The sequence below is a fragment of the Parus major genome, chromosome 6, assembly GCF_001522545.3.
Source record: "Parus major isolate Abel chromosome 6, Parus_major1.1, whole genome shotgun sequence".
Lineage (NCBI taxonomy): Eukaryota > Metazoa > Chordata > Aves > Passeriformes > Paridae > Parus > Parus major.
Window position 1 is genome coordinate 24,327,922 of NC_031775.1, and position 23,452 is coordinate 24,351,373.

Sequence of the window (23,452 nt, forward strand, 5' to 3'; positions counted from 1 at the left end):
CTTCTCAGTGGGAGTAACGTAAGAGTACTGAAATATGTGTAGATCAGGATTTGCATACGAAGTAAAACCTCTCCTAAGCTGTAACAGCCAACACTGTTGATGTCGATATTCACATTCCAGGTGCATATTGCAAAATGAATTTCTGACTTTGGATTTCCAGCTTGAGGAAAAAAACATCTCTTTGAGGATATTTGGATTTCTGAAAGCAATAATCATTGTTTGCTGAGCACAGGACTCTGAAGTTGAGTGTTGAAAGCAATATTTTATGAATATGGTTGTCTTCCATGTATACTCTTGGAGCTAATTCATAAAATGGACTGATGCTGCTTTAGCCAAATGTGAAACAGTCAAGTTGCTGAAAGTCATGTTCCAGGCCAGCAGTTATGGGAAATTTATCACGGGGTTGGAAAATACATATGTTATCAACAGGGCTGCATGTCTGCCTCGAGGCTTCACCCAGCCCATAACAATCCGAAAACAAACCACCCATCACAAATGAAAAAATGCTGTCAAAAGATTCTAAGCCCTAATGCTGTCAGAAACTGCAGCATGCTGGGCTTAGCTGTAAAATCAGTGGAAAAATATGTGGTACCTGTTGTTGAAGATAATATTTTGTGAGCTTCCAGTATGAAAGTACAACAGATATTTTTCCCCTTGTTTATTAAATGGTTTTATGGAATTATTGCACCTCCCCTACTAGTAGGCTTATGCTGCCGTGCAATTTACTCAGGGGAAGGTCTCTAAGCTCTTTTGCCAAAATAATTACAACTCTCGCAGGTATTTTACTAATGCATAGTATTTGCATACTGTACATTTATAAATAGTCTCATTCCTGGAATGGATTGTTTAAACAAATGTTTGAAAAAGGTTTTGTTGTTTTAAGACCTGGTCTTCACAACTAAATAAATGAAGTTGTACAAATATGCTGAAAATGTCCCCACCAGCTTGGGTTGTGTAACTCCTTGTACCATAAGACGAGTATTTCAAAGGTCCCACTGAAGCCAGGGCCATTATTTGTGGTTAATACTTGTGGTTAATGCAGAGTGAGGAAGGGTTGACAGACCAAGATCTTAATAAATAAATAAATAAAAATTGCACAACTCTTGAAAGGAGCCAAGCTTTCAGTCTCGGCACCCACATCAGCCAAACTCTTGCAAACTCTTGCAGAAACTGCTGCAGAGAGCTGAGGGATTGTACTTCCAGCAAATACAAAGGAAGGCATCCTTACATCCTGGTTTTTCAGCCTTCCATGCAAGGGATTTCCACTGTGACCTTGTGTCTGTCATAGCTAACAGCATGCAAGGGGACACAAACCCAAGTCTTGCTCACATAGTATGCAGGAAGTTCAGCTGTAGTAATTTGATTGTAAATCTGAGCCAGAGTCGATAACTCAAATCATGGCTGTTACTTCAAAGAATGAAGGTTGCCTCCTTGAAAGGCTTCTAGTTTTTATAGCTATACAAAAGTTAATTATTACGTAAGTTGTATGTTCTACATATGCATATATATGTTCATATCTTATTATAAATATGCATGTATCATAGGCACCCTGCTCCATATCTGTCATAGTAAGTACTTTTCTGGCAGGTAGCAGAAGTTATGGAAACAATTAAAATTCCTGTGCAACACTGGATTACTTATTTGTTTGGAAAGAGTGGGTGTTGTTATAGGGAGGGGAAAAAAGGCAGATCTCTACTTCAAAACCAAAGAGTAAAAGCATTCTGGAGTGGTTTTTCCAGAAGGTCTTTTTGTCGGTTTGTGTTTGGACAGAAAGGTCTGAGTATCAGGAATAGAGTTCTGGGGTTTGCACTCTGGTGTATCTTGTTAGTAAATATTTAAGGAATTATAGAGCTGCAGTTGCTTTTATGGCCAGCAACCAACTGGTGATCCTTTCAAGGCAATAAACAGTGTATGAGAACAGTGTTCTTAATTGCCCTGGCATGTAAGAAGTCGTTAAAGTTTAGAAACTGGTTGTTCTCTGCTCTGCCTTCACTTTAATCTAGTGCCTGTCTGGCTGAGAGATTAAGAGTGGCAAAAAAATCCAACCAGTTTTAAGGAACTCATATAGTAGCTGGACAATTTAATTTCACCCAAGAATGAGTATCTTGATCCAGACTGTCTGCATTTTTTTTTTTCTGTGGGTTACATGACAGGTTGGTGGCATGATTTGCTTTGCAAACCTGAAAATGAATTCATGTTTGTGAATCTTTTAGCTGTGGTTTATTTCTCCACCCTTTTCTCATGTATAAACTTGAAAAATCTTTAGGACAAGATTTTTCTGGACTCACCACGTCTGATGGTATCTTTTTCAGTTGTGGTTTTTGTATATATGTACTTCTAAAACAATTAGGAGGTGTGGTGCAGTGTGCTTCCTTGGAGGGAGGAACAGTGTTACTAAAGACTACTGATCTGTGAGAAGAGACAAATGCTGAAACTAACACAGTGGCTGGGAGGAGTCTGTGGCTTTGGTTTTTAACTCTCTTTGGGTTTTGCCAGTGATTTGGAGCAGGGAAGTGTTTGGTCAGCTGTGGTGTAACACTGAAAAGATTCTTGTCTTCCTGACAACTACATTTATCAATATAGTAATAAGTTCAGTGTCTTAAACAACCACCTGACCTGCTACATGAAGAAATTGTATGCAGTTAATAAATACTTCAGATTGTTCTGTATCTGACTGACAAGCCATATTAGACTAATGAAATACAGGATTTGGCAGTACTAAAGCTCGAGACATCGTTGAGTGAACTTTGTGTAAGAGTGGGTTCATTCAATAAAAAATAAAAGGAGCATTTAAAGAGCCTTTTATTCCTGTCATAAAGATGCTTTGTGCTATTGCAGTTGTGTGTTTGACAGAACGGTTGGGGATGGATGCTGCAGATAGTTGTCTTGTAATTTGAGTGTCTTCTATTTGAGACCAGCATGATTTTTTTTTCTTTGGCATTGTGACATGACTGGTGAGTTACAGTTTCTGTGTTTGAATGGAGTTTCCCACTGTAGTTAGTATCATGTATCCATAAACCAGTCTGTTAGCATTGGTCATTCTGCATATTACTGGATGGGTTGAGGTTTGTTGTTTTTTGGGTTGTTTTTGGTTTGTTTTTTTTTAGGAAATGAGTTCTGATTTTGCTTCTGCTTAAGGCAAGGAGAACACCAGACTTAGTAGGACTGGACTTAAGATTTTTGAGTGTTTGTTGGCAACTAAAGTGAGCACAGCCACATGGGATTCTGGGCTGATTCTGGTGTTGCAGTACAATGGGTCCCTGTACCTTTGAGGTATAAATTAATTAAATTAATTGAATTAATTAAAATTAATCAATTATATTTTGGTTTGTGGTTGAGTTTGGTTTTGCATTTGTTTTTTTTTCAATTGTTGTTGGTTCAGGGGTTTTTTTATAGGTAGGTAATTTTGATATGTTTTAACACATAGCTCTAAAACAGCTCATTACTGGTCACACAGTTACAGCAATTGTTGAACTGTAGATCCTCATCTCTCTTTACTGTATCAAAGTAGCTCAGCTTCTGTGAGTATGTGTGCTAATGGGTTTTTATCATGCGTGTGAGTAGTAGCAGACTAGATATTCTCCCATATTAGTCATTGTAGTGTGATAGATAATAGAGAAGTCTATTCTCATTTAAAGCTATAGCAGAGTGAATGAGACAGCCTTCATTAATGTATACTGCAATTGTATTAAATTTCTTTGATTACATCAGGGAGATTTTTAGGGTAAAGGCATGACCAACTAGTTTTAAATTGTTTATTAAATTTAATTTCCTAGTATCCAAAAGAATTGGTGCAACCTGGTCAAAGAAAAAAAAAAAAAAGCTAAGTACCCAAGTATTTTAAAGTATATAAACCAGGGAGATGAAAAAATAACTTCTGACTTTTAGTAGATTAATCATGTTTTCAACATCTGGAATGGACATTTTTCTTAAACACAGTTTTGAGATGCACGCAGTATTAGTCCCAAAGCTTTGTGAGGGCAAGCAGAGTTTAGCCTAGGAGGCAGACACTGAATTCTGGCATTAGTTTTTTTTGCATTGTTTCCACATTCTGGCACTCCACTCCATTTCCTCGCCTCACTGAGCACTGAAAGGGACATAAATTGACATAACTAGATTTTTGTGACTGGGGCAAGGGAAGAGGCCTGAAAGATAAACTTTAACCTGTCATCCTGTCAACAAATTTGCATTGTTAGAAAAGTAAGAATTTATATACCGTGGAGTCAAGAATAGTATGTAGGGACAATGCATTAAGATAAAGAATGTGCATAACTGAAGTTTTCTTTTTTTCAGCCTAAAAATAGACTCTGAACATCCCACTGTCTGATTTGCTTTTCCATTAAAAATTTTACTTTTCCATTTTTCTGTCATATAAAAAAAAGCTTTGAGTACTCTCACTGGCCTAAAGCAAGAAAGTCTGAACTATGGCAAAAGTTAATGGGAAAATAATGGAAGAATTTAGTCTGTCCCTGTAGTTTTGGGACTGCTAACTTCTCTTAGCAGTCTATACTGTGTCTTGAGCTTGCTACAGTTCAGTTATGCAACCTTGGGAAGTTTCTCTCCCACTGAATGCAACTGTTCCTTTATTAAGGCTAATGGGAGTCATGTGTTCATGTCAGTGGGAAAGCAGACCCTTAAAAATCTTTCTGGTAGATTTGGTGGAAACAGAGCTCACGTTCGTTATTGCTGTTCTGGGCAGTTGGATGTCTCATTAGCGGAATGTTAATGATGTTCAGTGAACTTCATTATTGGACAAGAGGATGTGGTGAAAATATAAAATGAGTGACTTTCAATCTTATCGTTTCCTGTATTGTTGGATTAATTTCTGCCTGTTGTGTCCTTTCTCCCGTCCCAGTACTTACACGTTGTTACCTGGAGTCTGGTGGATGTGATGCTGGCGGTGCTTCAGCCCCGCTGTCGGGGCTCTCTGCCCTGAGCTCACACTGTGGCTCCCCTCTCCTGGGAAACTTCCAGTAGCAACCATTAAATTTTCAATCCTTCTGCAACCTCAGGCAGGAAGGTTATAAACATCCAGCAGGTAGGAGCCAGATTTTAGCTGTGGGGCTGTCAATGCAGTATCTTTACAGCGACAGCTGAGTGCAGAGGAGGCAAACACGGCTTTGCCCAGCCCCAGAGGGAAGATGATGGTGAGACCCACACCATGCCTTCAGTGAGCAGATGTTCCTGCAAAGCCCCACTAACAAAAACAAACCACCATGTCCCCGCCGAGCCGCAGGATGGGCTGGCCCCGACGTGAGGCCGAGCCCTTGGCTGGCAGTGGGAATTCGCTTAAGCCTCGGAAAACGCGGCCTTTCGTTTTATCTCGCTGAGGCAACCGCAGGGGAACAATGGGTTATTAGAGCATTGGAACAACACGGGCTTTGAGTGACCCCCGCGGTTCTGTGCGGTGCAGGCGAGGCTAAAAGGAGAGATCGGCTGCCCTCAGAGTTAATTTGGGAGCTGCTGCGTGGGGCCTGGGCTGGTGGTGGGAGTGAGGTGAGGGCGGCCGTGAGGGAGCAGGGAGGGCTTCCCCTCAGGGCCGCCTCTGGGAAAAGGGAGAGAAGCAAACACAAAAACAGAGAGCTGGCGAAGTTAAAAGTGTTTGGTTGTTTTCACTTTCTGGGACAAAATCTCTTTTCCTTCATTCTTCAGCTTCTAAGACAAAACTGTTGCATTGCTGGTTTTGTCACTGACAGTGAAAGTGGCTGGAAATGGCTGAATGGCAGGTGAAATGTCCGGTCACAAGCAGAAAGGTGCTGACCTCCCCAGTTCTGTGTGGAATGGCACAGGTAGGCTTTTACATCCCATGCAGGGCCAAAGACTTCGATCTTAAATGTAGCCTTTGGAGGTGTCATCCTCCCTGAGGGTCATCTTCCTGAAGCTGTGCGTATCTGTAAGCAATTAGGTAGATGATGCCATTGATATCTCAGAAATTAGAGACCCAGAATCACAGGGTAGACTGAGTAGGGACACACAAAAATCAAGTCCACTTCTTAGCCCTGCAAAGAAACATCCCCCATAATCACCCAATGTGCCCACTAAATATTGCCCAAGCATTTCTTGAACTCTGTCAGACTTGGTGCTGTGACCACTGCCCTGGGGAGCTGTTGCAGTGCCCAACCACCCTCTGGGTGAAGAAGCTTTTACTAATGTCTAGTTTGCTGTACCAAAAATTTGTTTTTTTCAGAGGAGTAAGGATGTAGGGCAGTGTTTTACCCTACAAAATATATTCCAGGTATGTATGCTTCTGGTCTTAAAGGTGCACTGTAATTAGAAGCACTCATATTTCAATGCTGGTAAAATATGTAGAACTACAAAGTGGACATGAATTTTGAGAAAATCCAGAAGGGACACAACATTCAGATGTTTGCCAGTAGCAATACTCCTCTTGTAAAGCAGAAACCAGTTTTTTAGTTCCTCAGCTTTCACTTGCACATGTACCCCTAACAACAAAAAAAAGAAACCACCCTTCCTGTTGACCTGATGACACTTCACTGTCTTGTGTACAATTTTCCTGCCTCCAGCGCTGAGAGAGGAGCTCATCCAGTGAGTTATTTGTAGGTCAGTTGGTCTTCCCATGATGAGAAATAAGGTGATAAAACTAGTTTTATCTTCTGGACTGGTATACCTATTGCATGCTGAGATTTTATGTGGTTTTTTTATGTGTTTTTCTCAAAGCACATAATAATTAAGAATTGTGGCATTCCCTTCCTGGGTAGTTATCTACTCAATATGCAAATGTATTCCCAGTGCCCTGAGTAGAAGCCTGCTGGAAGCCTCCCAGTCAGTCCTCACTGAACAGTTCCTGCATTGCATCTGAGAGTCCAGAACCAAGGACTTTGCTGTCAGTTTGGTGAAGGCAAAACAGGCTCTCCATGAAGGAGGAAATATTTAATAGTTAGGAGGTGCACATATTCCTTTTTTTTTTAATCAGTTGGGGAAAAACAAGCAGTGGCAGCAGCTGTGCCATGTGAGTGAGTGTGTCATGAGCCTGCTGGGCAAGGCATAGTGAAGGGCATTATTCTGCTGGGAGGTTGGCACTGGCCATGGCCCTCCAGAGTTGCCACAAAGGATTTTCTGTTCCACATCTAACGCAACAGGCACATTCATATGTTTGCAGAGGGTTTCCATGGAAACCGTGTAAACTGTGATGCTGGCAGACAGAGGCAAAGGTTATACTATTGTAGAGGCCCTTTTGTATTCTCTTTAAATGTTTCAGAGCAGCTATATTTCTTAACTGATACTCTGAGCCTGTGCAGCAATTTGTTCAGATTTTTGGTTTGGTCTTTTGTTTTTCCTCCTCCCCCCCACCCCCCTTGTCTTTTTCATGGTCGTACTGAGTGGTCAGATGAGATGCAAGAATAACAATGAAAATGTAGGGGGTTTTTTGTTGGTTGGTTTTTTTTTGTTTTGTTTTTCCTCGAGTATCATTATTTGAATTGACTTATCTTTCTCTTGGTGGTAATGATGCAATTGGAAATGGAGGAAGAGGGCACAAAAAAAAATCAGCTCCTACTAGTGCATTTCTCATTTTTGTTGAATGCTTTTATTGCTCAGGTAGAACTAACTCGGGTCACTGCTCACTGGCACTTGGGGAATTTTGACTGTTTTTCTCCTCTCAGAACAATGAACTTATGTCGTTTGTAGATACCAGTTGTAACACTGACTAGTCCTTAGTATGCTTTGAGGGTTCATGCTGTTTTTAAATTTATCCTGCAAATTTAAATTTCCAAACATACCTATTGCTTTGTTTGTGTTTCAGGAAGTTCTCCCACCATGGGCACAAATGCTACTTAATAAGAAGAAAGAAAATAATTGGCTCTTCTATAGGATTATCCAAGTTCCCCTTTGATTGTCTGTGTTTGCAAAATTATGCTTGTTCACAGCTTCAGCTTAATTATCATGGGAGGTTATTTTAAATGACTGAACCTGTGTCTGGGCTCATGCTGCAGGTCAGAGAGAGGTCCAGGTACTGCTTGTTCACCTGCTGTTCTATGAAAATAAGATCTTACCTGATCATGCTGTGCATGTATTCATTCCTGCCACTTAACTTTTGAACCTATTGATTAGTTTAAGCCAAACTTGGTACAAAGGTAAAAACAGAATTTGCTTTTGCTTTATAGAAACTGATATCTGGTTAAAGATGTAGGATTTTGATCTTGAGCAGCATCCTCAGTACTTGAAGCACAAGTTGCTCAGTCCATTTGATGATAGGGCACTGACTAAAACAAAATCCAGGTAGATAATAAGTGTAGATAATTAATTGTACTCGATCACAAGTTTGCAGAATCAAGAGACTACTTAAATTCTCAGTTTTAAAGACTAAAACATAGTTTGTTGCAAAAAGGGCAAAAACCTTTTAGGAGTATAAAATACTATGATCTTAAATAGACAAGTAACTATAAGGCATTGTGTTTCTGAACTTGTAAAAGTGCTGTCATGATTACACAAGGCAGCACTTAATAATTACTTTTTGTGGATACAAGAATGAAACAGCCAACCTGGAGAACTTATTGTTGTGGATGATTGTTTCTAACAGAGAATGAAGAGGTGCAATGTGCAGTTAGCTCAGGATGGCTGCTGATTTACTTTTGGACAGCCAGGCATGCCCATGACCTGCTGTACCCTGCCAGGAGCAGCCAGGAAGGGATAGTTTTGTTTGCTTACTTATTCCTCATGTTTTGCTATTCATATATCAGATGTGTAATAATTAAAGGCTTCATATCCAATGCCTCCTGAATGTGACAGTTAAAAATAACTTAAAAAAAAATAAACCATCTGTTTTAGTCTTGTAGAAACCACTGGTCTTCCAGTGCAGTATCACACAGTTACAAACAACATGTTGAATATGACATGAAAATGAACAGGATAGAAGTAATGAAAACCTTTCTTCAAGTTTCATCCAGCATAATTGTATAATTGCACTCTCTGAGGGATGGGGGTTGTATGCCAGGTAGGAGTGTTTCTCATTATGAATTCCACTTTTCTGAGTTTGAAGCCAGAAGACTCAAGAAAAAGTCTGATCATATAACACAAAACTTTGCATCCTTTCATCACATCATACTGACTGCTTTGCAGTACAAACTTTGATTAGTTTTGATAATTTATCACAGAGAGAGAAACATGTACTGATGAGGCAGGCCATAATCAAAATTCCTTAGCAATTTGCCAGAGAATTAAAAAGAACAAAATTATAAACCCACAGCAACCCACAAATGGCATCTTACATGCTTGTTTCAATGCACACTGGAAACATCACTCAGTAGTTAAATTAAAAATAGAAATAGAGCTCTCTCCCTGCCCAAAATAATGCAATAAATTAGCAAGTTAGAGGAATGCATCTTACAGGAAAAAAATAAATCTAAGTACTGCCCAACTCTAAAAGCAGCACCTACTCCTACTCATCCAGAAACCTTTGAGATCAAACTCCTGAGACCAGATTAGTCCTGCAGATTCTTTTTTTCCTCTTTGGATTAAGAAATGAGTTCCAAAAAAAAAATGTGGTTCCTCCTCATCCGCACTGTGGTTAAGGCAGAGCTCTGGCTGCCCTGGGTCAGTGCTGTCCTCCACAGCATTCCAGCACGTGAGAGCTGTCATGAAGGAGTCCTGGGCAAGCATCTAATCACCTATTATTCAGCACTTTATTAATCAAGTTTTGTGGTATTTTTTTTGCGTGTTCTTGTATGAAGATCTTTAATTCTTTGAACAGTGTTAGTTTTGTGCAGATGTTTACAAAAAAAAAAACCCACAAACTACTAAACACAAAAGTGAAAAAAATATACCTGAAAGACCTAGAAAACATGTTACTTACCATTATTCATCAAGCAGATGTAAACTCCATAGCCTCAGACATTTTTCTGTATCATCAATAATTTTCTTATGGTATAAGGTGAAATGCTATTTACCCAGGATGATTTCCATCAGTTATTCAAATATTCAGAAAAAAAAAGCATCATCAGAGCTCAGAACATAATGTCATTTTGCTAAAAATCGCTAACTGACTTTGTTGCTTTTAATTCTTAATGTTAGAGTTGAGAGAGGAATTTGCCTCTACATTTCAGGCTCTGAACTTCAGCCCATGGGTAACGTCTGATACTTCCACTCTATAAACGTACACTGGGTTAATTGCAAACAATCAAATAGCATTTTCAGGCCAGGTTTACTAATGAGCTTTGGAAATTCAAATAAAATTACTCTTAAGTATTTAGTTTTATCTAGGAGACAGATTCATCTAATATATTTGTTGGCTTAGAATATTCTTGAAGTCCCAAATAAAAAAAAAACACAATAGAAGTCAAAATTGGAAGAATTGTTTGGGGAAGGATTTGAGGGAGAGTCTTTAGTGCTGCATGTGACTGATCAAAGGCTGCACTCGCCTTCAAAATTGTAACTGAGTGTCTTTTGCAAGTGGAATTCTGGGTTACTGGTGCTGCAGCTCCTTCAAGTCCCTGGTTAGAGGAGGAACCAGGAAGCTTTTCTTCACTTGCATGACAATGCTGTAGTGTAAAGTGAGTGTCTTCTGAAGCAGTCTGGGGTGGATGGCTGCTTGTACCACCTTGGCTGCTGGGAAGTTCTGTTCTCAGTACATTGCATCATCTCCTCTTTAGGCATGAGATATTCATGCTTCATGGAACTGAGATAAAGACAGAGGATGGTTTAAATCTCTAGGACAAGTGTTCAATGTGAGCTGGCTATCCATCCTAGGAGCAATCCTAGATGTGTGCAAGTCCCCATGATTCGTGTAGCATGCCAGGATGCACCCATGCTCTGTAATACCAGAGTAGTTTGTTGTGGAGTGTCTTTTATTTTATCCAAGTTTCCAGGGCTTACAATTAATGATGGAGGAGGAGAATTATGGGATAACAGTAGATAATTGCTTGCTTGCACTGGAAAATAATAGTAACCTAATTATGAAATATTTATGTATTCTGCTTTTGACTTTTAAAATACTGCTCTTACTACGGGGCTTGATGCTGACTCACCCTACCCCTCACTGTGTGTCTTAACAAAGCTTTTGTTAGTAAATCTTCAGCACTTGTTCTGGGATGTGCTGGCTGCTGCTCTGGGCACATCTGCTTCTCTGTTCATTGCTGTGGTTAAGTCCAAAGTGACCCTCTGCCATCAGCTGGGCTTGCTTGAAATTCAGTGGAATAGTTTTCCATTCCTGAAGGTGTAGAAGAGCTTTGACTCTCCAAATTCAATTTGCTTTTCTAATACTATGAGCAAAACATGACAGAGACAAGGAGGTCAAGTTCAGGCCAAGTCAATTGAGATTGATGTGCATATTTATATAGGTTAAACTTTGAATGCAAATGAAACTTTTTTCACGTGCTAGTTGGGTAGTTTGTTGGGGGGGGAGGGTTTAATTATTTTCAAGCAAGCTGAAGACGATATTAACCATGTGACTATACACAGAAAAAGCGTTTCTCACTTTTGTAAATCTTAGGGTTTTCCCTGGGAAGGATAATTAAAGCAACATGCTGTGAATGCAGCTGATAAAGTAGTTGTCTTTCCAACTTTTGAGTAGGTCAGCCAGGCCCTTGTGGCCCTTCTCTGCTCCACACTTTCCCCTGTTCTCCTTCCCCAGATTATTTTTAACTCTGATGCTTTTGTGTAATTACTGTAGACTCCAGCTTCATGGAGAGATGTGCTTAGCATAGTTAGGGAATGATATTTTCAGGGTGGGGGGACTGAAACATGTGCACTGGGAGAGGCAGGATTGCCTCAAGGCAGCCAGGAAAACATGAAAAATTGTAGCATAAGGTATGTGTAACTTAAGTCCTCTAAAGATGATAATTTTGTAAGTATTAGGGATGCAACTATAGCCTCCATCAAATTCTGTGTGTTTGTTAACTTTTCCCTTGTTATGTTTTGACAGTCACAAACAGTTGTTTGTAAATGGACCAAGGAGGAGGAAAAATGTCCCATATGCTAAGGCAAAACTAACTTTGGTAATGGAGAAAACAGAAAGTCTTGGAGTCTTGAATGGGATGAGAAAAGACACTCAATATAATCTTCGAATAGTGCTTTACAGTTTTTTGTCCCTTATGCCATCTCATGGCTGCTATAAGCTGTTAGTCCTATTATCAGAGCCTTCCCTCTACACCTCAGTTTGAGATTGCCTTTTTTAAGCATTTGCTGTAGTAAGGAGATAGCTCTTTTCTCACAATACCTAAGGTTTTTTCCCTTTCTAATAGCCAGTCTGTGGCAGTGTGACTGCTGCACAGTCCGGCCTGGTCTTGGTTGGCCTCATTTGTCTCACACTTTCATCAATCCCTAAAATTACTATTTGTGAATTATAGTTAAAACCCTTCAGACAGCTATAACATTCCTACTAAGTCTCTTTTTCATATGTGAAATCAGTATATGTAGTTGTGTTATTTTATCTAAAATATTTTGAGGTTTTAACATAAATCAGCTTTTTGAAATGCTGTTGTTTTCTGTTTAATGTGAGAATGATGTATAAGTCAGTAAAATGTTAAAATTCCTTTCTTGAGAGGCTAGCCAATTTATTTTGACGTGGTCCAGCTGATATTGGTATATTAATGTGACTTATGTTATTGCTCTTCATATAAAATTTATGGCAGAGTGATTCAGAAATCCCAAGATGAACTGGGGGGAGTTGTGCAGGGTGTGGTGCATAATATTAATAAAGATACAATTTGTCCTGAAGACTGTATGATCGAAGACCTGGAACAATTTCATCTTTTCCTCAAGTTTCCAGTTACAATTGTCCTACTGAGATTAGCTGTTGGCCAGGTTTCCCAGTGCTCACTTGTGAATTATGGAGGGAGTTGAGCTGCAATTCTGTATGGTCAGTGCATGGTGGTGGTCTTAAATGGGGTCTACACTGAGCTGTTGGTGGTGCTAAAGGTCAGGATTAGATGTGAAGAGAGAGGAACTCCAGGGGTTTGGCTACAAAAAGGTTTTACTGCATGCTACCATACGCAAGATTGGTTGTTCATGTAAATACTTGTAAAATCCAACAGTTGCCTTGTGTCGATCATCTGGATTGCCCACCGTCACAGCCTCTGACCCTCCAGCAAAACCCAGGAGCCAGCTGCTTTGGCCATGACATTTTTCAGGATAATCAAACTGCCATAAATCACAAAGACTTTTCATGTGCCCTGGGATTGATAAGAGGTTTCCCTGCACTCAGTGTCACGTATTGTACCAGTGACCCAGGAGGGCTCCTGCAGTTTGCTGGGAGTAGCCCTTTTTACTCCGTATTACTCCTTATTACTCCCTTATCTGTCCAGATGGTTGTGAATCAATGGATTTTAAAAAATGTGTTTACACACAAGCAGACTTGTTTCTTCTTCTCCATAACCTTATGCAGATCTGCATATAAAGTGGAATTGTTTTCCCCTGCACCTGTGCAGGCCAGGGACAGCCCAAGAAAAAAGTCACCAGAGGAAGCTGGAGACTTTGCAACAGAGAGAGAGAGGAAGAGTGTTGTGAAATATGGAAGACTGCAAGCAATCAGCTTTTCCAGTTTTTTTTTTCAGAGAGAAGTTCTTAGTTTATACTGTGGAGGAACCCAGGTTTCATGTTTATCAGGTGACACAAGGACATTGTTCAGCCATTGTCTCTGTGTATGAGTTGTGTGCCTACTTTCACAGCTTAATACGGATAAGTGCTACCAGAAGGTAATCTTTTAATTTAGCTCTCTGTTGTCTACTGACTCATGAAATATTTTTAGGTGACTTAAGTACAAGTGATTATGTAGATAAGCAGAGGCGAGTCTTTAAAAATAAAAAAGTGCTTTTAATTGTCACTTGCATGAATTGTTTCACCAACAAACTCTGGATTCCTCCTCTGCTGCTTTTCTGTAACCAGTTTGCTTGTGTGACTGGATTTGTTCTGACTTGCATGTTTTGTGTACAGAACATCGTAATCTCAAAGAGTTCATATTGTCTGCACAACCTTAACTACTTTTGTGTAAAACAAGAAAAACATTCCATGGAGTGGAGCAAGGAAACCATTACACTGCTGACTGCTCAGGTGTCACACAATGCAGTGATGGCAACATCCTGGTTATATACTGCCTTTCCTTGGCACAAGAGGTTCCACAGTGGGCAGGGTGGACGTCGGATCTGAACTCTCGGGGTTGTGCTTTTGAGACTGGTTTTGTCTTTTATCATACTCTCAGAAAACAGTGACTGGATAACTTGCTTATCAAGGGTTCCCTCCCTTATTTTACATGAAAATCTCATGCAGCAGTGAAGGAATAGCAAAATGTGAATGATTATAGTTTGGGTCTACAGGGTTAAGCATGCAAGTTCATTTATGAAGCTCAATGCATGCAAACAGCATTTGTGGCCATGTGGGAGAGCATATTGGATACATCAAACCAGCATTCTAGGCTCCGGAAGTTTTTTCCCCACTTGTGCTGAAAAATGTTGGCAGGCCAGCCTGCAAATGTGGAGGTGTAGACTGCACCTGCTACAGGCTGAGTGCATTATAAGAAACCTTCCTTCACAGAGAAAAAACACCACCCCTGCAGTTAAAGGTAAAGCTACAAGCCTGAAATTCTCATGTTCTGTGTAGTTGTCAGCGACCTACTTAGTTCTCACTTCTTGACAATAAAGTGTGTCTGGCTCAGTTCCAGTTTACACTGAGTAAAGTGTGAGTTGCACAGCTTGACTATTTGCCTTGACTTTAACATTGCACGATATAATTGGGAAAGAATAATGCTTTAGATTTACCACAGCAACACAAAAACAAGGTTCAAATGCTTATTTCTTAGATTAAAAAAAATGTATCTTGCTGCTATATATTGTCTTTAATGTGGTGTCTGAAAAGAGATGATAATTTTATTAGCTTCCTCTATTTAAAAGCAGAGCGACTTAAATATGCAGTGCTGGATTAGACTATTTGATTAGTAACCAGTTTGGTCTGTAGTATGACAAATTGTTTATGGCTGCATTGCTACTGGAAGAAATGGTATTAGACATTCCTGCATCATCATCATCTTTGTTTCAGAACAAACATTTGTGTAGATATGCAGGTAACTGGCAGGGTAACTGATACAGCTGAAAATTAACCCATTATTAAAAAAAACCCAAAAAAACGACCAAACAACAACTTAAAAACCCTTACAAGCATTTGCTGCTATGAATCTGAAGATGTGATAAAGGGAAAAAGGTTGAATGGCTGGGCAGGTTGGGAAGAGGTATGACTACTTTATTTTTTAAATGCAAATTATTTTGTGTCAGTTTTTAAGGGTGTAGTTTGGCTTGAGTGCTAGTGGAAGGAATTCCCATATATTAGTAAAATCAGATAATAAAATTTTGAACAAATGCTACCTATCTAGTTATTTTCAGCTCCACAAATTGAGTTAGAAAATTCTCACATCTGAACACACATCTTACTCACCTGAACAGTGTGTAAAGCAAGAAAATCTCAAATCCATTGTAGCGTAAATTTTAAAAAATAAAAGAAAAAGTCTGTCAGCTCAGATATTTATAGTATTTGATGTCCTCATCAGGTGAATTTCAGAATTAATTTAATTTTGAGGTGCTTACCCAATTTTTTTAATTTTTTTTTTTGCCTTAAGAGTTGCAATTACTCACTTCTATGTCATTACTAAAACATATAGGAGGGAGGATTAAGTTGACTTTCTAGTGCCAAAAAACAGCATTGATAACCCTCTTCTCAGTCCATATTCTCCTACGTATTTCCCCATCCCTCCCAACCATTCCCCCCTATTCCTGAAGTGTGTGTGTTGCTGCTGACATACGTAGCTGGTGGTGTTTGCTAAAGCCAAGTCTTTGATTCAGACTGGAACCTGTTTCATAGGGAGGCTGGAACTGAGATCAAGAGACGCCCAGTTTGCTTCCAACAAGTCTCCTGTCAGACAAGATATTGGAGGGGGGGTTGGGGGGGAGAAAGAGCAGGCTGTTCCTTAAAAACAAGCAGACGAGAAATCGCAGGAGCAGAAGAGCTCAACGTGCTCCTGAGAGGGGAAGTGCTCCAATGTGGGGTAGCCCAGCTCGAGAGCTCAGACCCCAAATCATTCGCACCAGTTAATGATGCCGTGCACACACTGCTGGCTTGCAGTGCTGGGAACTCTCAGTAAGATGGATTGCACTGCATAGAGAAAATGGAGATGTCTGAAACCAGCCAGAAAAGATCAGCATAAAAGGTAGGTTAATGTTCGGTTGCTAGGTGATCTAATAATTTGGTCCCTTTTCTGTTACTCTGTCTGGTGGTATTTATTTTTATATACATCCAGCACATTATGAAAGATATATCAAATCAGTGCTTTCTGGGGGTTTCTTTCTCAATATAAATTTTCCTCGCATTTGGTCTCCTGCACTTTTTCTTACTTTAGTGCTTCTTGTTTCTCTGACCTTATTATTATTATTGTGCTGTTTTTGTGATTTGACGTTGAAAATAGTTGTTGCAACAAAAGCATCACAGCAGGTTACTTAGATTTGTGTCAGATGGGGATGCTCAGGATGAAATGTCGCAACCTAAAATCAACAGTTCGAAGTTCCTGGGAAAAAATTGAAGCTTTCATTAAATAAAACTTACTCCTAAGTAGAGAGATACACAGCTTCCTAACAGAGGGGGTACGTTCTACTTTCTCTCTGTAGCCCAGTTATGAGTATAAAATACAGAACAGGATATGGAAGCCAAACCCATGAGCTATATAAGGCATCAAAGCACTGGAGGACACGACCTGTTTTCTTTTGTATCAGAATTCAGTTCAGCATGAACCGGGAGGGCAGAACGAGGAGGGGGAAGTGGCGCTAGATTAACAAGTTACGTTGTAGCAAAGACCTTGTGAGCCTTTTTGTTTTACAGCTCCTTAAAAGTATTTTCAGCAGAGATGAGGATTCTGTGTAACAAAAATTTATCAATTCTGACTTTCTGTTCTTAGTTTGGCCCACACTGGAGCAGTTGAACCAAGTGTGGGAAAACTGTTCTTCTTTAACTTTAAATCTCTTTTTAGTGTGTCAGCATGTGCATGATAGGTCAAAATGTGGGCTAAAATGTGTGTCTCGGCAGACCAAGAGTGATGGCTCTCACCAGATCTGAGTTTATATTTGATTTCTCTGTGTATGTATGTCCATTCTGACCAGTCTAGATATAGTATCTTGTTGCTATAGGATCTCTCATTTCTACCTATGCCTGAGTCTCTGCAACCACTCTGGAGCATGCATAAGAAATGTTAGCTAGCACTGTTCAAGAAGTTGGTACCTCACTTTTTTTAATTCATAAACAGCATTGGAGGGGGTGGAAACCAAAAGCAGCCTTACAGCAAAGCTGATTTCTTCTCTAGGCACAAATAACATGCAAAGGTGGGGGAGAGGATCCTCTAGCATAATTCACAGATATTAAGATCTGGATTTTCTGTAAATACATTTATCTTATTGCTGGTTCTGTGCTAAGAAGCAGATACTGATTTTTTGGTCCCCTAAAGCTGATGGCATTTTTAACAAATGTTCTCTTTAAATAAAATAAAATAAAATCAGTAGAAGATGCAAATAAATAATAAAAGAATGGTTGATTTGTTTGAAAATTTTCCAGGAAACAGTAGGGGTTATATGAGAGTCAGCCTGGACTCAACAGAGCAGGCATTGAACCAGACCTAATAAGAACAACTGGACCCAACACTCATATTATGTTCAGTAATGGAGGGGTTTTGTACTACAAGGATTTCAATGTTGTAATCTTAATGGCTAGAGGTAACAAACCAGTCTGAAAGGAAAGAGGAAAAACTAAAGTCCAATGCAATTAGAAAAATCTCTTGCGTGGATTTTGTGTATTGCCAGTCACATTTGTGCCGTTTTTACAGATGAATGGGCTTTTCTGTCACTGTAAGAATGAACTGTAAAGTAATGGGCTTGAACTAATTATGTCCTATAAACCTATAATAATAACAATAAATGTGTTTTGAAGTTCAGACATGCATGTAGTTGATCCAGCCAACTGAGTCAATCAGCAGCTGAGAAAGTCTCCTATTTGGGGTTAACAGGATTCAGGAACATTTTAGGGAAAAAGATGGTCAGATAAGACAACTTCTGGGAAGGAGGAAAAGAGCAGGAGTCACATCTGGTTGGTCACCAGTTCAGGCAAGGTTCTCGCTATCTGCATTTCTAGACTGCTTTTAGTTACCTGCAGGTGCTGGAAGGTGTCTCTTCTGGCTCACATGGAGGTTCTTATCCCAGCACAGATGGAGAACAGTGAAGGCTGATGGGTCTGTCTCAAGCTCTTCACACCTTGTGGCATTAGCCAATGATCTCATAATCTTATGTTGTCTCCTGATGCTTTTTTTCTTTTTCTTCTTAAACCTCACCATTCTGGGCAGGGGGGAAAGGGAAGGTACACACAGGACAGAGGAGCAGAGATGTAATAAATAGTTATATTTATAAGGGTATATTTTCTGAGTGGTGGTCAGATCCCCAGACACTATCGCAAAAGTTAATTCTTCAGAAAAACTTAAACTCCTTTTATACTTCCACCAGATTTTTCCCAAACTCTCACTTCCTTGAAGCAAGGCCCTTGTTTTCTCCCCAGCATCTCCAAACTGATCACACATCCCAGGCTTTCCAGCGGTCAGTCAGCAAATGCTGAATGAACTCCTACTGCACCCAAGCAGCAAATGCAAAACACACCAATGTGTTTCCACAGCCTCTGGAATGAAGCCATCAGAGTTCATGGAGCTTGTCTCCAGGATGTGAATTATACATCCCAGAACATGGTTATGTTCATCCAGCATGCCAGGTACCTCCTGGGAGCTCTGTGTGTACAGCTGGATAATGTTGCATCCCAGATGATGTTTTCTTTCTCTGTCTCTCTCTGGAAAAAAAAAAAAAAAGAAAAAAATAAAAGGCAGAAAGAACGAAGGAAATTAAATCTGTAGTAACCATTGCATTTCATCTCAATCCCAAATTTCATCATAATCTGTAATGTACAAGAAAGTCATAGACTTGGTTTTCTTGGCTCTTACCTGCTAACGCTTTCCTAGCTCTATCAGAGGTTTCTGTCTGGTTACAGGACTGCAGTGCCCCAGGATTTCATCCTTGTGCTCTCCCTTGCACTGTCAGCAAAGCTGTTTGGGAATCAGTGTGGGAAACTGGCTGAAAACCAACTTGGATCTTCCTGCCAGCTTGGGTCATGGTGTGGCTGAGCAGCAGAGGGTATTACAAGGGCTGAAAGGACTTGCTGCAGGCAGGAACAGGGCTTGGGCTGCTGAAGCTGGTTTTGACAGGGGTTCCCAGTGTTTCACCTGGGAAATACGTGAGATCACAGTGGAAGCAGTTCAGGTGCTCCACGTTGGCTCACTGTTCACAGAATGCCCCAAATGGAAATTGCAGTGACACAGATGAGGGATGGGTGCACCGTGCCACAGAGGAAGGGCACTTTGATCCACTGATACCAGAATGTCAAACCATGCTGTTGAACATAGCTTGACTTGGTCTTTTTTCCTCTGAAGGTGTGAATTTACATAACAAATATTTTTGCATGCAAATATTTTTATATTAAATGTATTATTGACTGTAGATATTCGCATGTTAAAATGTATTTTCATAATACACTTATCTCATCCTTCAAATCCTGCTTCTCTTTGTTCCTCAAACCTGAGAAAGTGTCCCTCTTCAGTAGCTTTTGAGGAATGGTGTTCCTGAGCGTGCTTTTGAGCCTGATTCTTTATATGAAAATTCAGGTGTCTGCTTCTTTCCTTTTGATCCAGTTCTGTTTGTGTTTACAAATACTTATCAGGTTTTTTAATGAGATTTTTAAGCTTTCTACCAAGACATGAAAGTATTTTTGTTGTTTTGTTGTTTTTTTTCTTTTCCTAACGTAATGAGCTTAAGTGAGAATCTTTGCATACAATTGCACACAAAAGGAGAAAATGCTAAAGCTCAGCTGTTTGCCATGGATGTGGCCTCAATGCTGTGTAAACCAACATACAACCTTCTCTGCAATGTTCCCTCAATGTTTCCAAGTGTCTTATGGAAAAGCAGGCACCAGCTGGAGCTCTGTAGAAATTCCCTAGCAGTCCTTGAGTGTCCTGAGGCCTTGACTTCAAGCTGTGGTTATGAGATGCTTTGAAAATGCTGTAATTGAGGAATTTCTTCACAGAAGAGCAGATATTAAACAGGCCTTGTCTTCTGGGTGTTTGCTTGAACAGCTCAGGAAGGAGAGCTGTATAAAAACCTTGGGAGGTGGTAAGTTTAGTGTAAAATGATAGAGGAAAGCTTGTCATAAAATGTACAATGGTTATTTCAAATGTCACTCCTACCTGTATGCATGTTGGTTTTTATTTTACCTTGAATAGAGATGGTTATACACTATCAGAAAACTTAGTAATGGCATTTAAGCATTTGTCTAGACTTTTCCTAAATTTTCTGATTGTGATAGTTACTCACTTGTTCTCCATTCAGTTTAGATGACCTGCAGAGATGCGAAGGGACATTAGTTATGCACAGACTTGGATGTTACTTGCACTGCCCTTCTTTGAACTAACATTGTTCCCTGTTTTCCGCTTGTTTCAGGGGAAGCCTTCCATCCACAGTGTTGAAGCATGAGTGCTGATGCCAGCCAGGTGGTGATCACTACTCCTCCCCCGGCCACAATGCCTCACAAAGAGCGGTATTTCGATCGCATCAATGAGAATGACCCAGAGTATATCCGGGAGAGAAACATGTCCCCTGACCTGAGACAGGACTTCAATATGATGGAGCAGAGGAAGAGGGTCACCCAGATACTGCAGAGCCCTGTGAGTGCCATTAATGGGGACTAAAAAGGAAAGGGTGCTATAAAAATAGAAATCTATGTCACAGCTAGATAGAATATCTCTGGACCATCTTCTAAGAAAGATCACTAAACAGATCATCCAGAATTTTGTTGGTGTAGTGTTTTGTCTGTGGACAAGCAGCCTTTCTTGTGTTGTTTTTTCTCCTGATACATTTATATTATGGATCGTTGCAATATTATAGAAAGACGTGTCTGGCTGCAGGGTTCCTAATTAAAACTTAGGGGCAGGGAAGAGAGTGAAGGAGTCACCAGTCAAATAGGAACAAATTAGGGCACTGCGTGGTGTTCTGCTTTCTGGGTTTGAATATTAACCTATCATTTGCATCAGGAATGTTTTAATTAACATTTATAATTGGGTTAAGTTTATTTAAAAGCTAGACTATGTTCTTTTTATGTCCTTGAGGGTGATCATACTTGGCCATATTAACGCTCATCTACTGGTTGTGTAAGTTCAGTACTTGGGTAGACTACATATAAAACTATTACTAGTTTTATAATCTATTGAACCATGCTCACACCAGTTTTAATTTTTACATTAATACCTGTATTCTTTGAGTTTAACCTGATGAATACATTGGAAAGAAATACTGTTATCTTGAGTGTTTTGAATCCATGGGGGGTGAGTAAGGCCTGTGGAGTGATCCTTTAGGGGTATCCATGTGTAATGCAAGTATTGAGGATAATGGGACTGGGAAGGGGCTAAGCAGCTTTACAGATCTTTCTGTCTTTAGTTCCTCTGTAAATTGGGGTGCTTCTGTAATTTTTTTTTTAAGCTTTTCCATATGTAAAGAGATTGCAAACAGCTGTTAGTAATCACTCTATTATAGTCATCCATGAATAACAGGATTGTTTGCTAAAGTGTTGTCGTGGAGTGTCTCTTGGATCTGTGTGTTGCTTTGAGTATAATGTGAACCTGTTGACTAAGGAATTTATTATTTTTCAAGTTAATTTGTGCAAGCTTGGGTTTGCAGCCAGGCTCTTTTATAAGGAAAATACTCTAAGGAGGTACTGCATAATGTTTTAATCACAATAATTTTATGTTAAATACTCAGTTGTAAAATGTGACCGGATTCTACTCATTCCTGTTAAAATACTCACATTATGAGTCGCCAGGACTCATGGAAAGACTAAATCTTTAGCCTAACTGATAAAAATAAAATTTGGAGAGATCATTTGGTTTTGTATGTGAGGGTGGTTTTTTGGTCCTTTTGATGACAGTATTGAATCTGATGACTGTAACTATTTCATTAATATTTTGGGGCATCTTTTGCCAAGTCTGCCAGATGTAATTAATGTCCCTTTGCTGCAGCTTCTGTGGTATTTTTTTTAGTAGAGGCAGTGTCAGCATGCAGATTTAAGGAAGGGGTGTGAAGAGGGGTATGAACCCCTGAGTTTAGGCTGCTGTTTTAACAGAAGAGTGTGAGACAGAGAGCTGCTGGGCTGCTGTCAGTGTCCTGCTGCAAGAGAAGCTGAGCCCAGCACTTTTTGGAAAGTGACTGTTCAGAGCTGCCAATAAGTTGCAAGTTTTTGTTGTGTAAGGGAAGAGTTGTCCAAATAAGCCAGGGGCCTGCTGCCTGCTTGGCTTAGAGAGAAATGGGAACGTGGGAGCCGAGTGTGGGATCAGGCACGAAAAGGAGTCGTCTGAGCTCCCACTTCTCCTCAAGTATCTCCTTTTATCTGCTCTTTCCCTGATACAGAAAATTTAGACAAACTGAGCTGTGATTTCTCATGCAATGAAATTAAAACATTTTTATACAGGATCCATGACCAAATGTCCATCAAGCAAATTTCATAATTTATTTGGGGTGAAAGGTATTTTTTCCAGGCTCTAGCTGCTGTGTTCCATACTGTTCCTGGGATTCAGGACAGAAAACATTTATCTTGTTCTCCTGAATTTAAAATTCATCACACAATGGCCAGAAAGTATTGCTCCCATTACCAGTCTGTGTAACACAGGTTTGGGATTGAATTGATGAGTATTGCCCATGGTGTTTTTGTTCTACAGCTGTAGAATTACACTGTGGTAGAAATTTTCATAGAACTTAGTTGCTTTTCTGGATTCTTCCACTTGACAGAGAGAATATAGTTTGAAGAATGTTTAGAAGAATAGGAATTATGAGACACAGTTTAAGGAAGAGCTTGCTTTGCTGGTGGATGTTCACCCAGTCTTAGATATATAAAGGCATATCTTCACCAAGTCTTGTTGAATGCATTCAGATCAAAGAAACAGTCAATGACTCTTCTACTGGCAAGTATTAGTAAATGTGGAGTGCATATAGCAAGAATAGTAGCTGTCTTATGTACTTGTGTAACTGTGTTATGGACTTGAGGTGAGCATTAAACATGTGCTTTCTGTGAGAAGAGGTGCAAAACTAAAGGGTTAATCACTGTCCCATAGTAGGAAGCTTTAGGTACTAATTAAATCTGGTTTTATTAACAAATGTTTTTCTTTCTTTCAAGTAGGAAAATCTAAATCCATTAGCAAGAAAATAAATTAGAGAATATATTTCAGGAACCACAGTATGTTTTACTCAGTGCATCTTATTGTAAGGGCTACAGGCCTGACCAGACATCTTCAGACATCAAGCTGCTGCATCTCTCTGATGTGCTGTTTGGTGCCCATGCTAGTGTGCAATCTGACTACTCTTCTCTGATGTGCAATTTCCCTTTCCTAAATTAA

At 39.8% G+C, this 23,452-nt stretch overlaps 1 protein-coding gene across 4 annotated transcripts in view; it reads left to right on the forward strand.

The window, feature by feature from the left end:
- ADD3 (adducin 3) overlaps positions 1 to 23,452 on the forward strand; it is a 92,435-nt gene that overhangs the window by 47,332 nt on the left and 21,651 nt on the right. For 3 of the 4 annotated variants that reach the window (XM_015633275.3, XM_015633274.3, XM_015633277.3), the window contains one exon: positions 20,511 to 20,734. In XM_015633275.3, coding sequence (XP_015488761.1) covers positions 20,540 to 20,734 — 195 coding nt within the window. In that variant the 5' untranslated portion in view covers positions 20,511 to 20,539. Of the gene's footprint in view, positions 1 to 15,901; positions 16,148 to 20,510; positions 20,735 to 23,452 lie in introns of those variants that run through there. The other variant, XM_015633276.1, reaches the window with a different exon arrangement.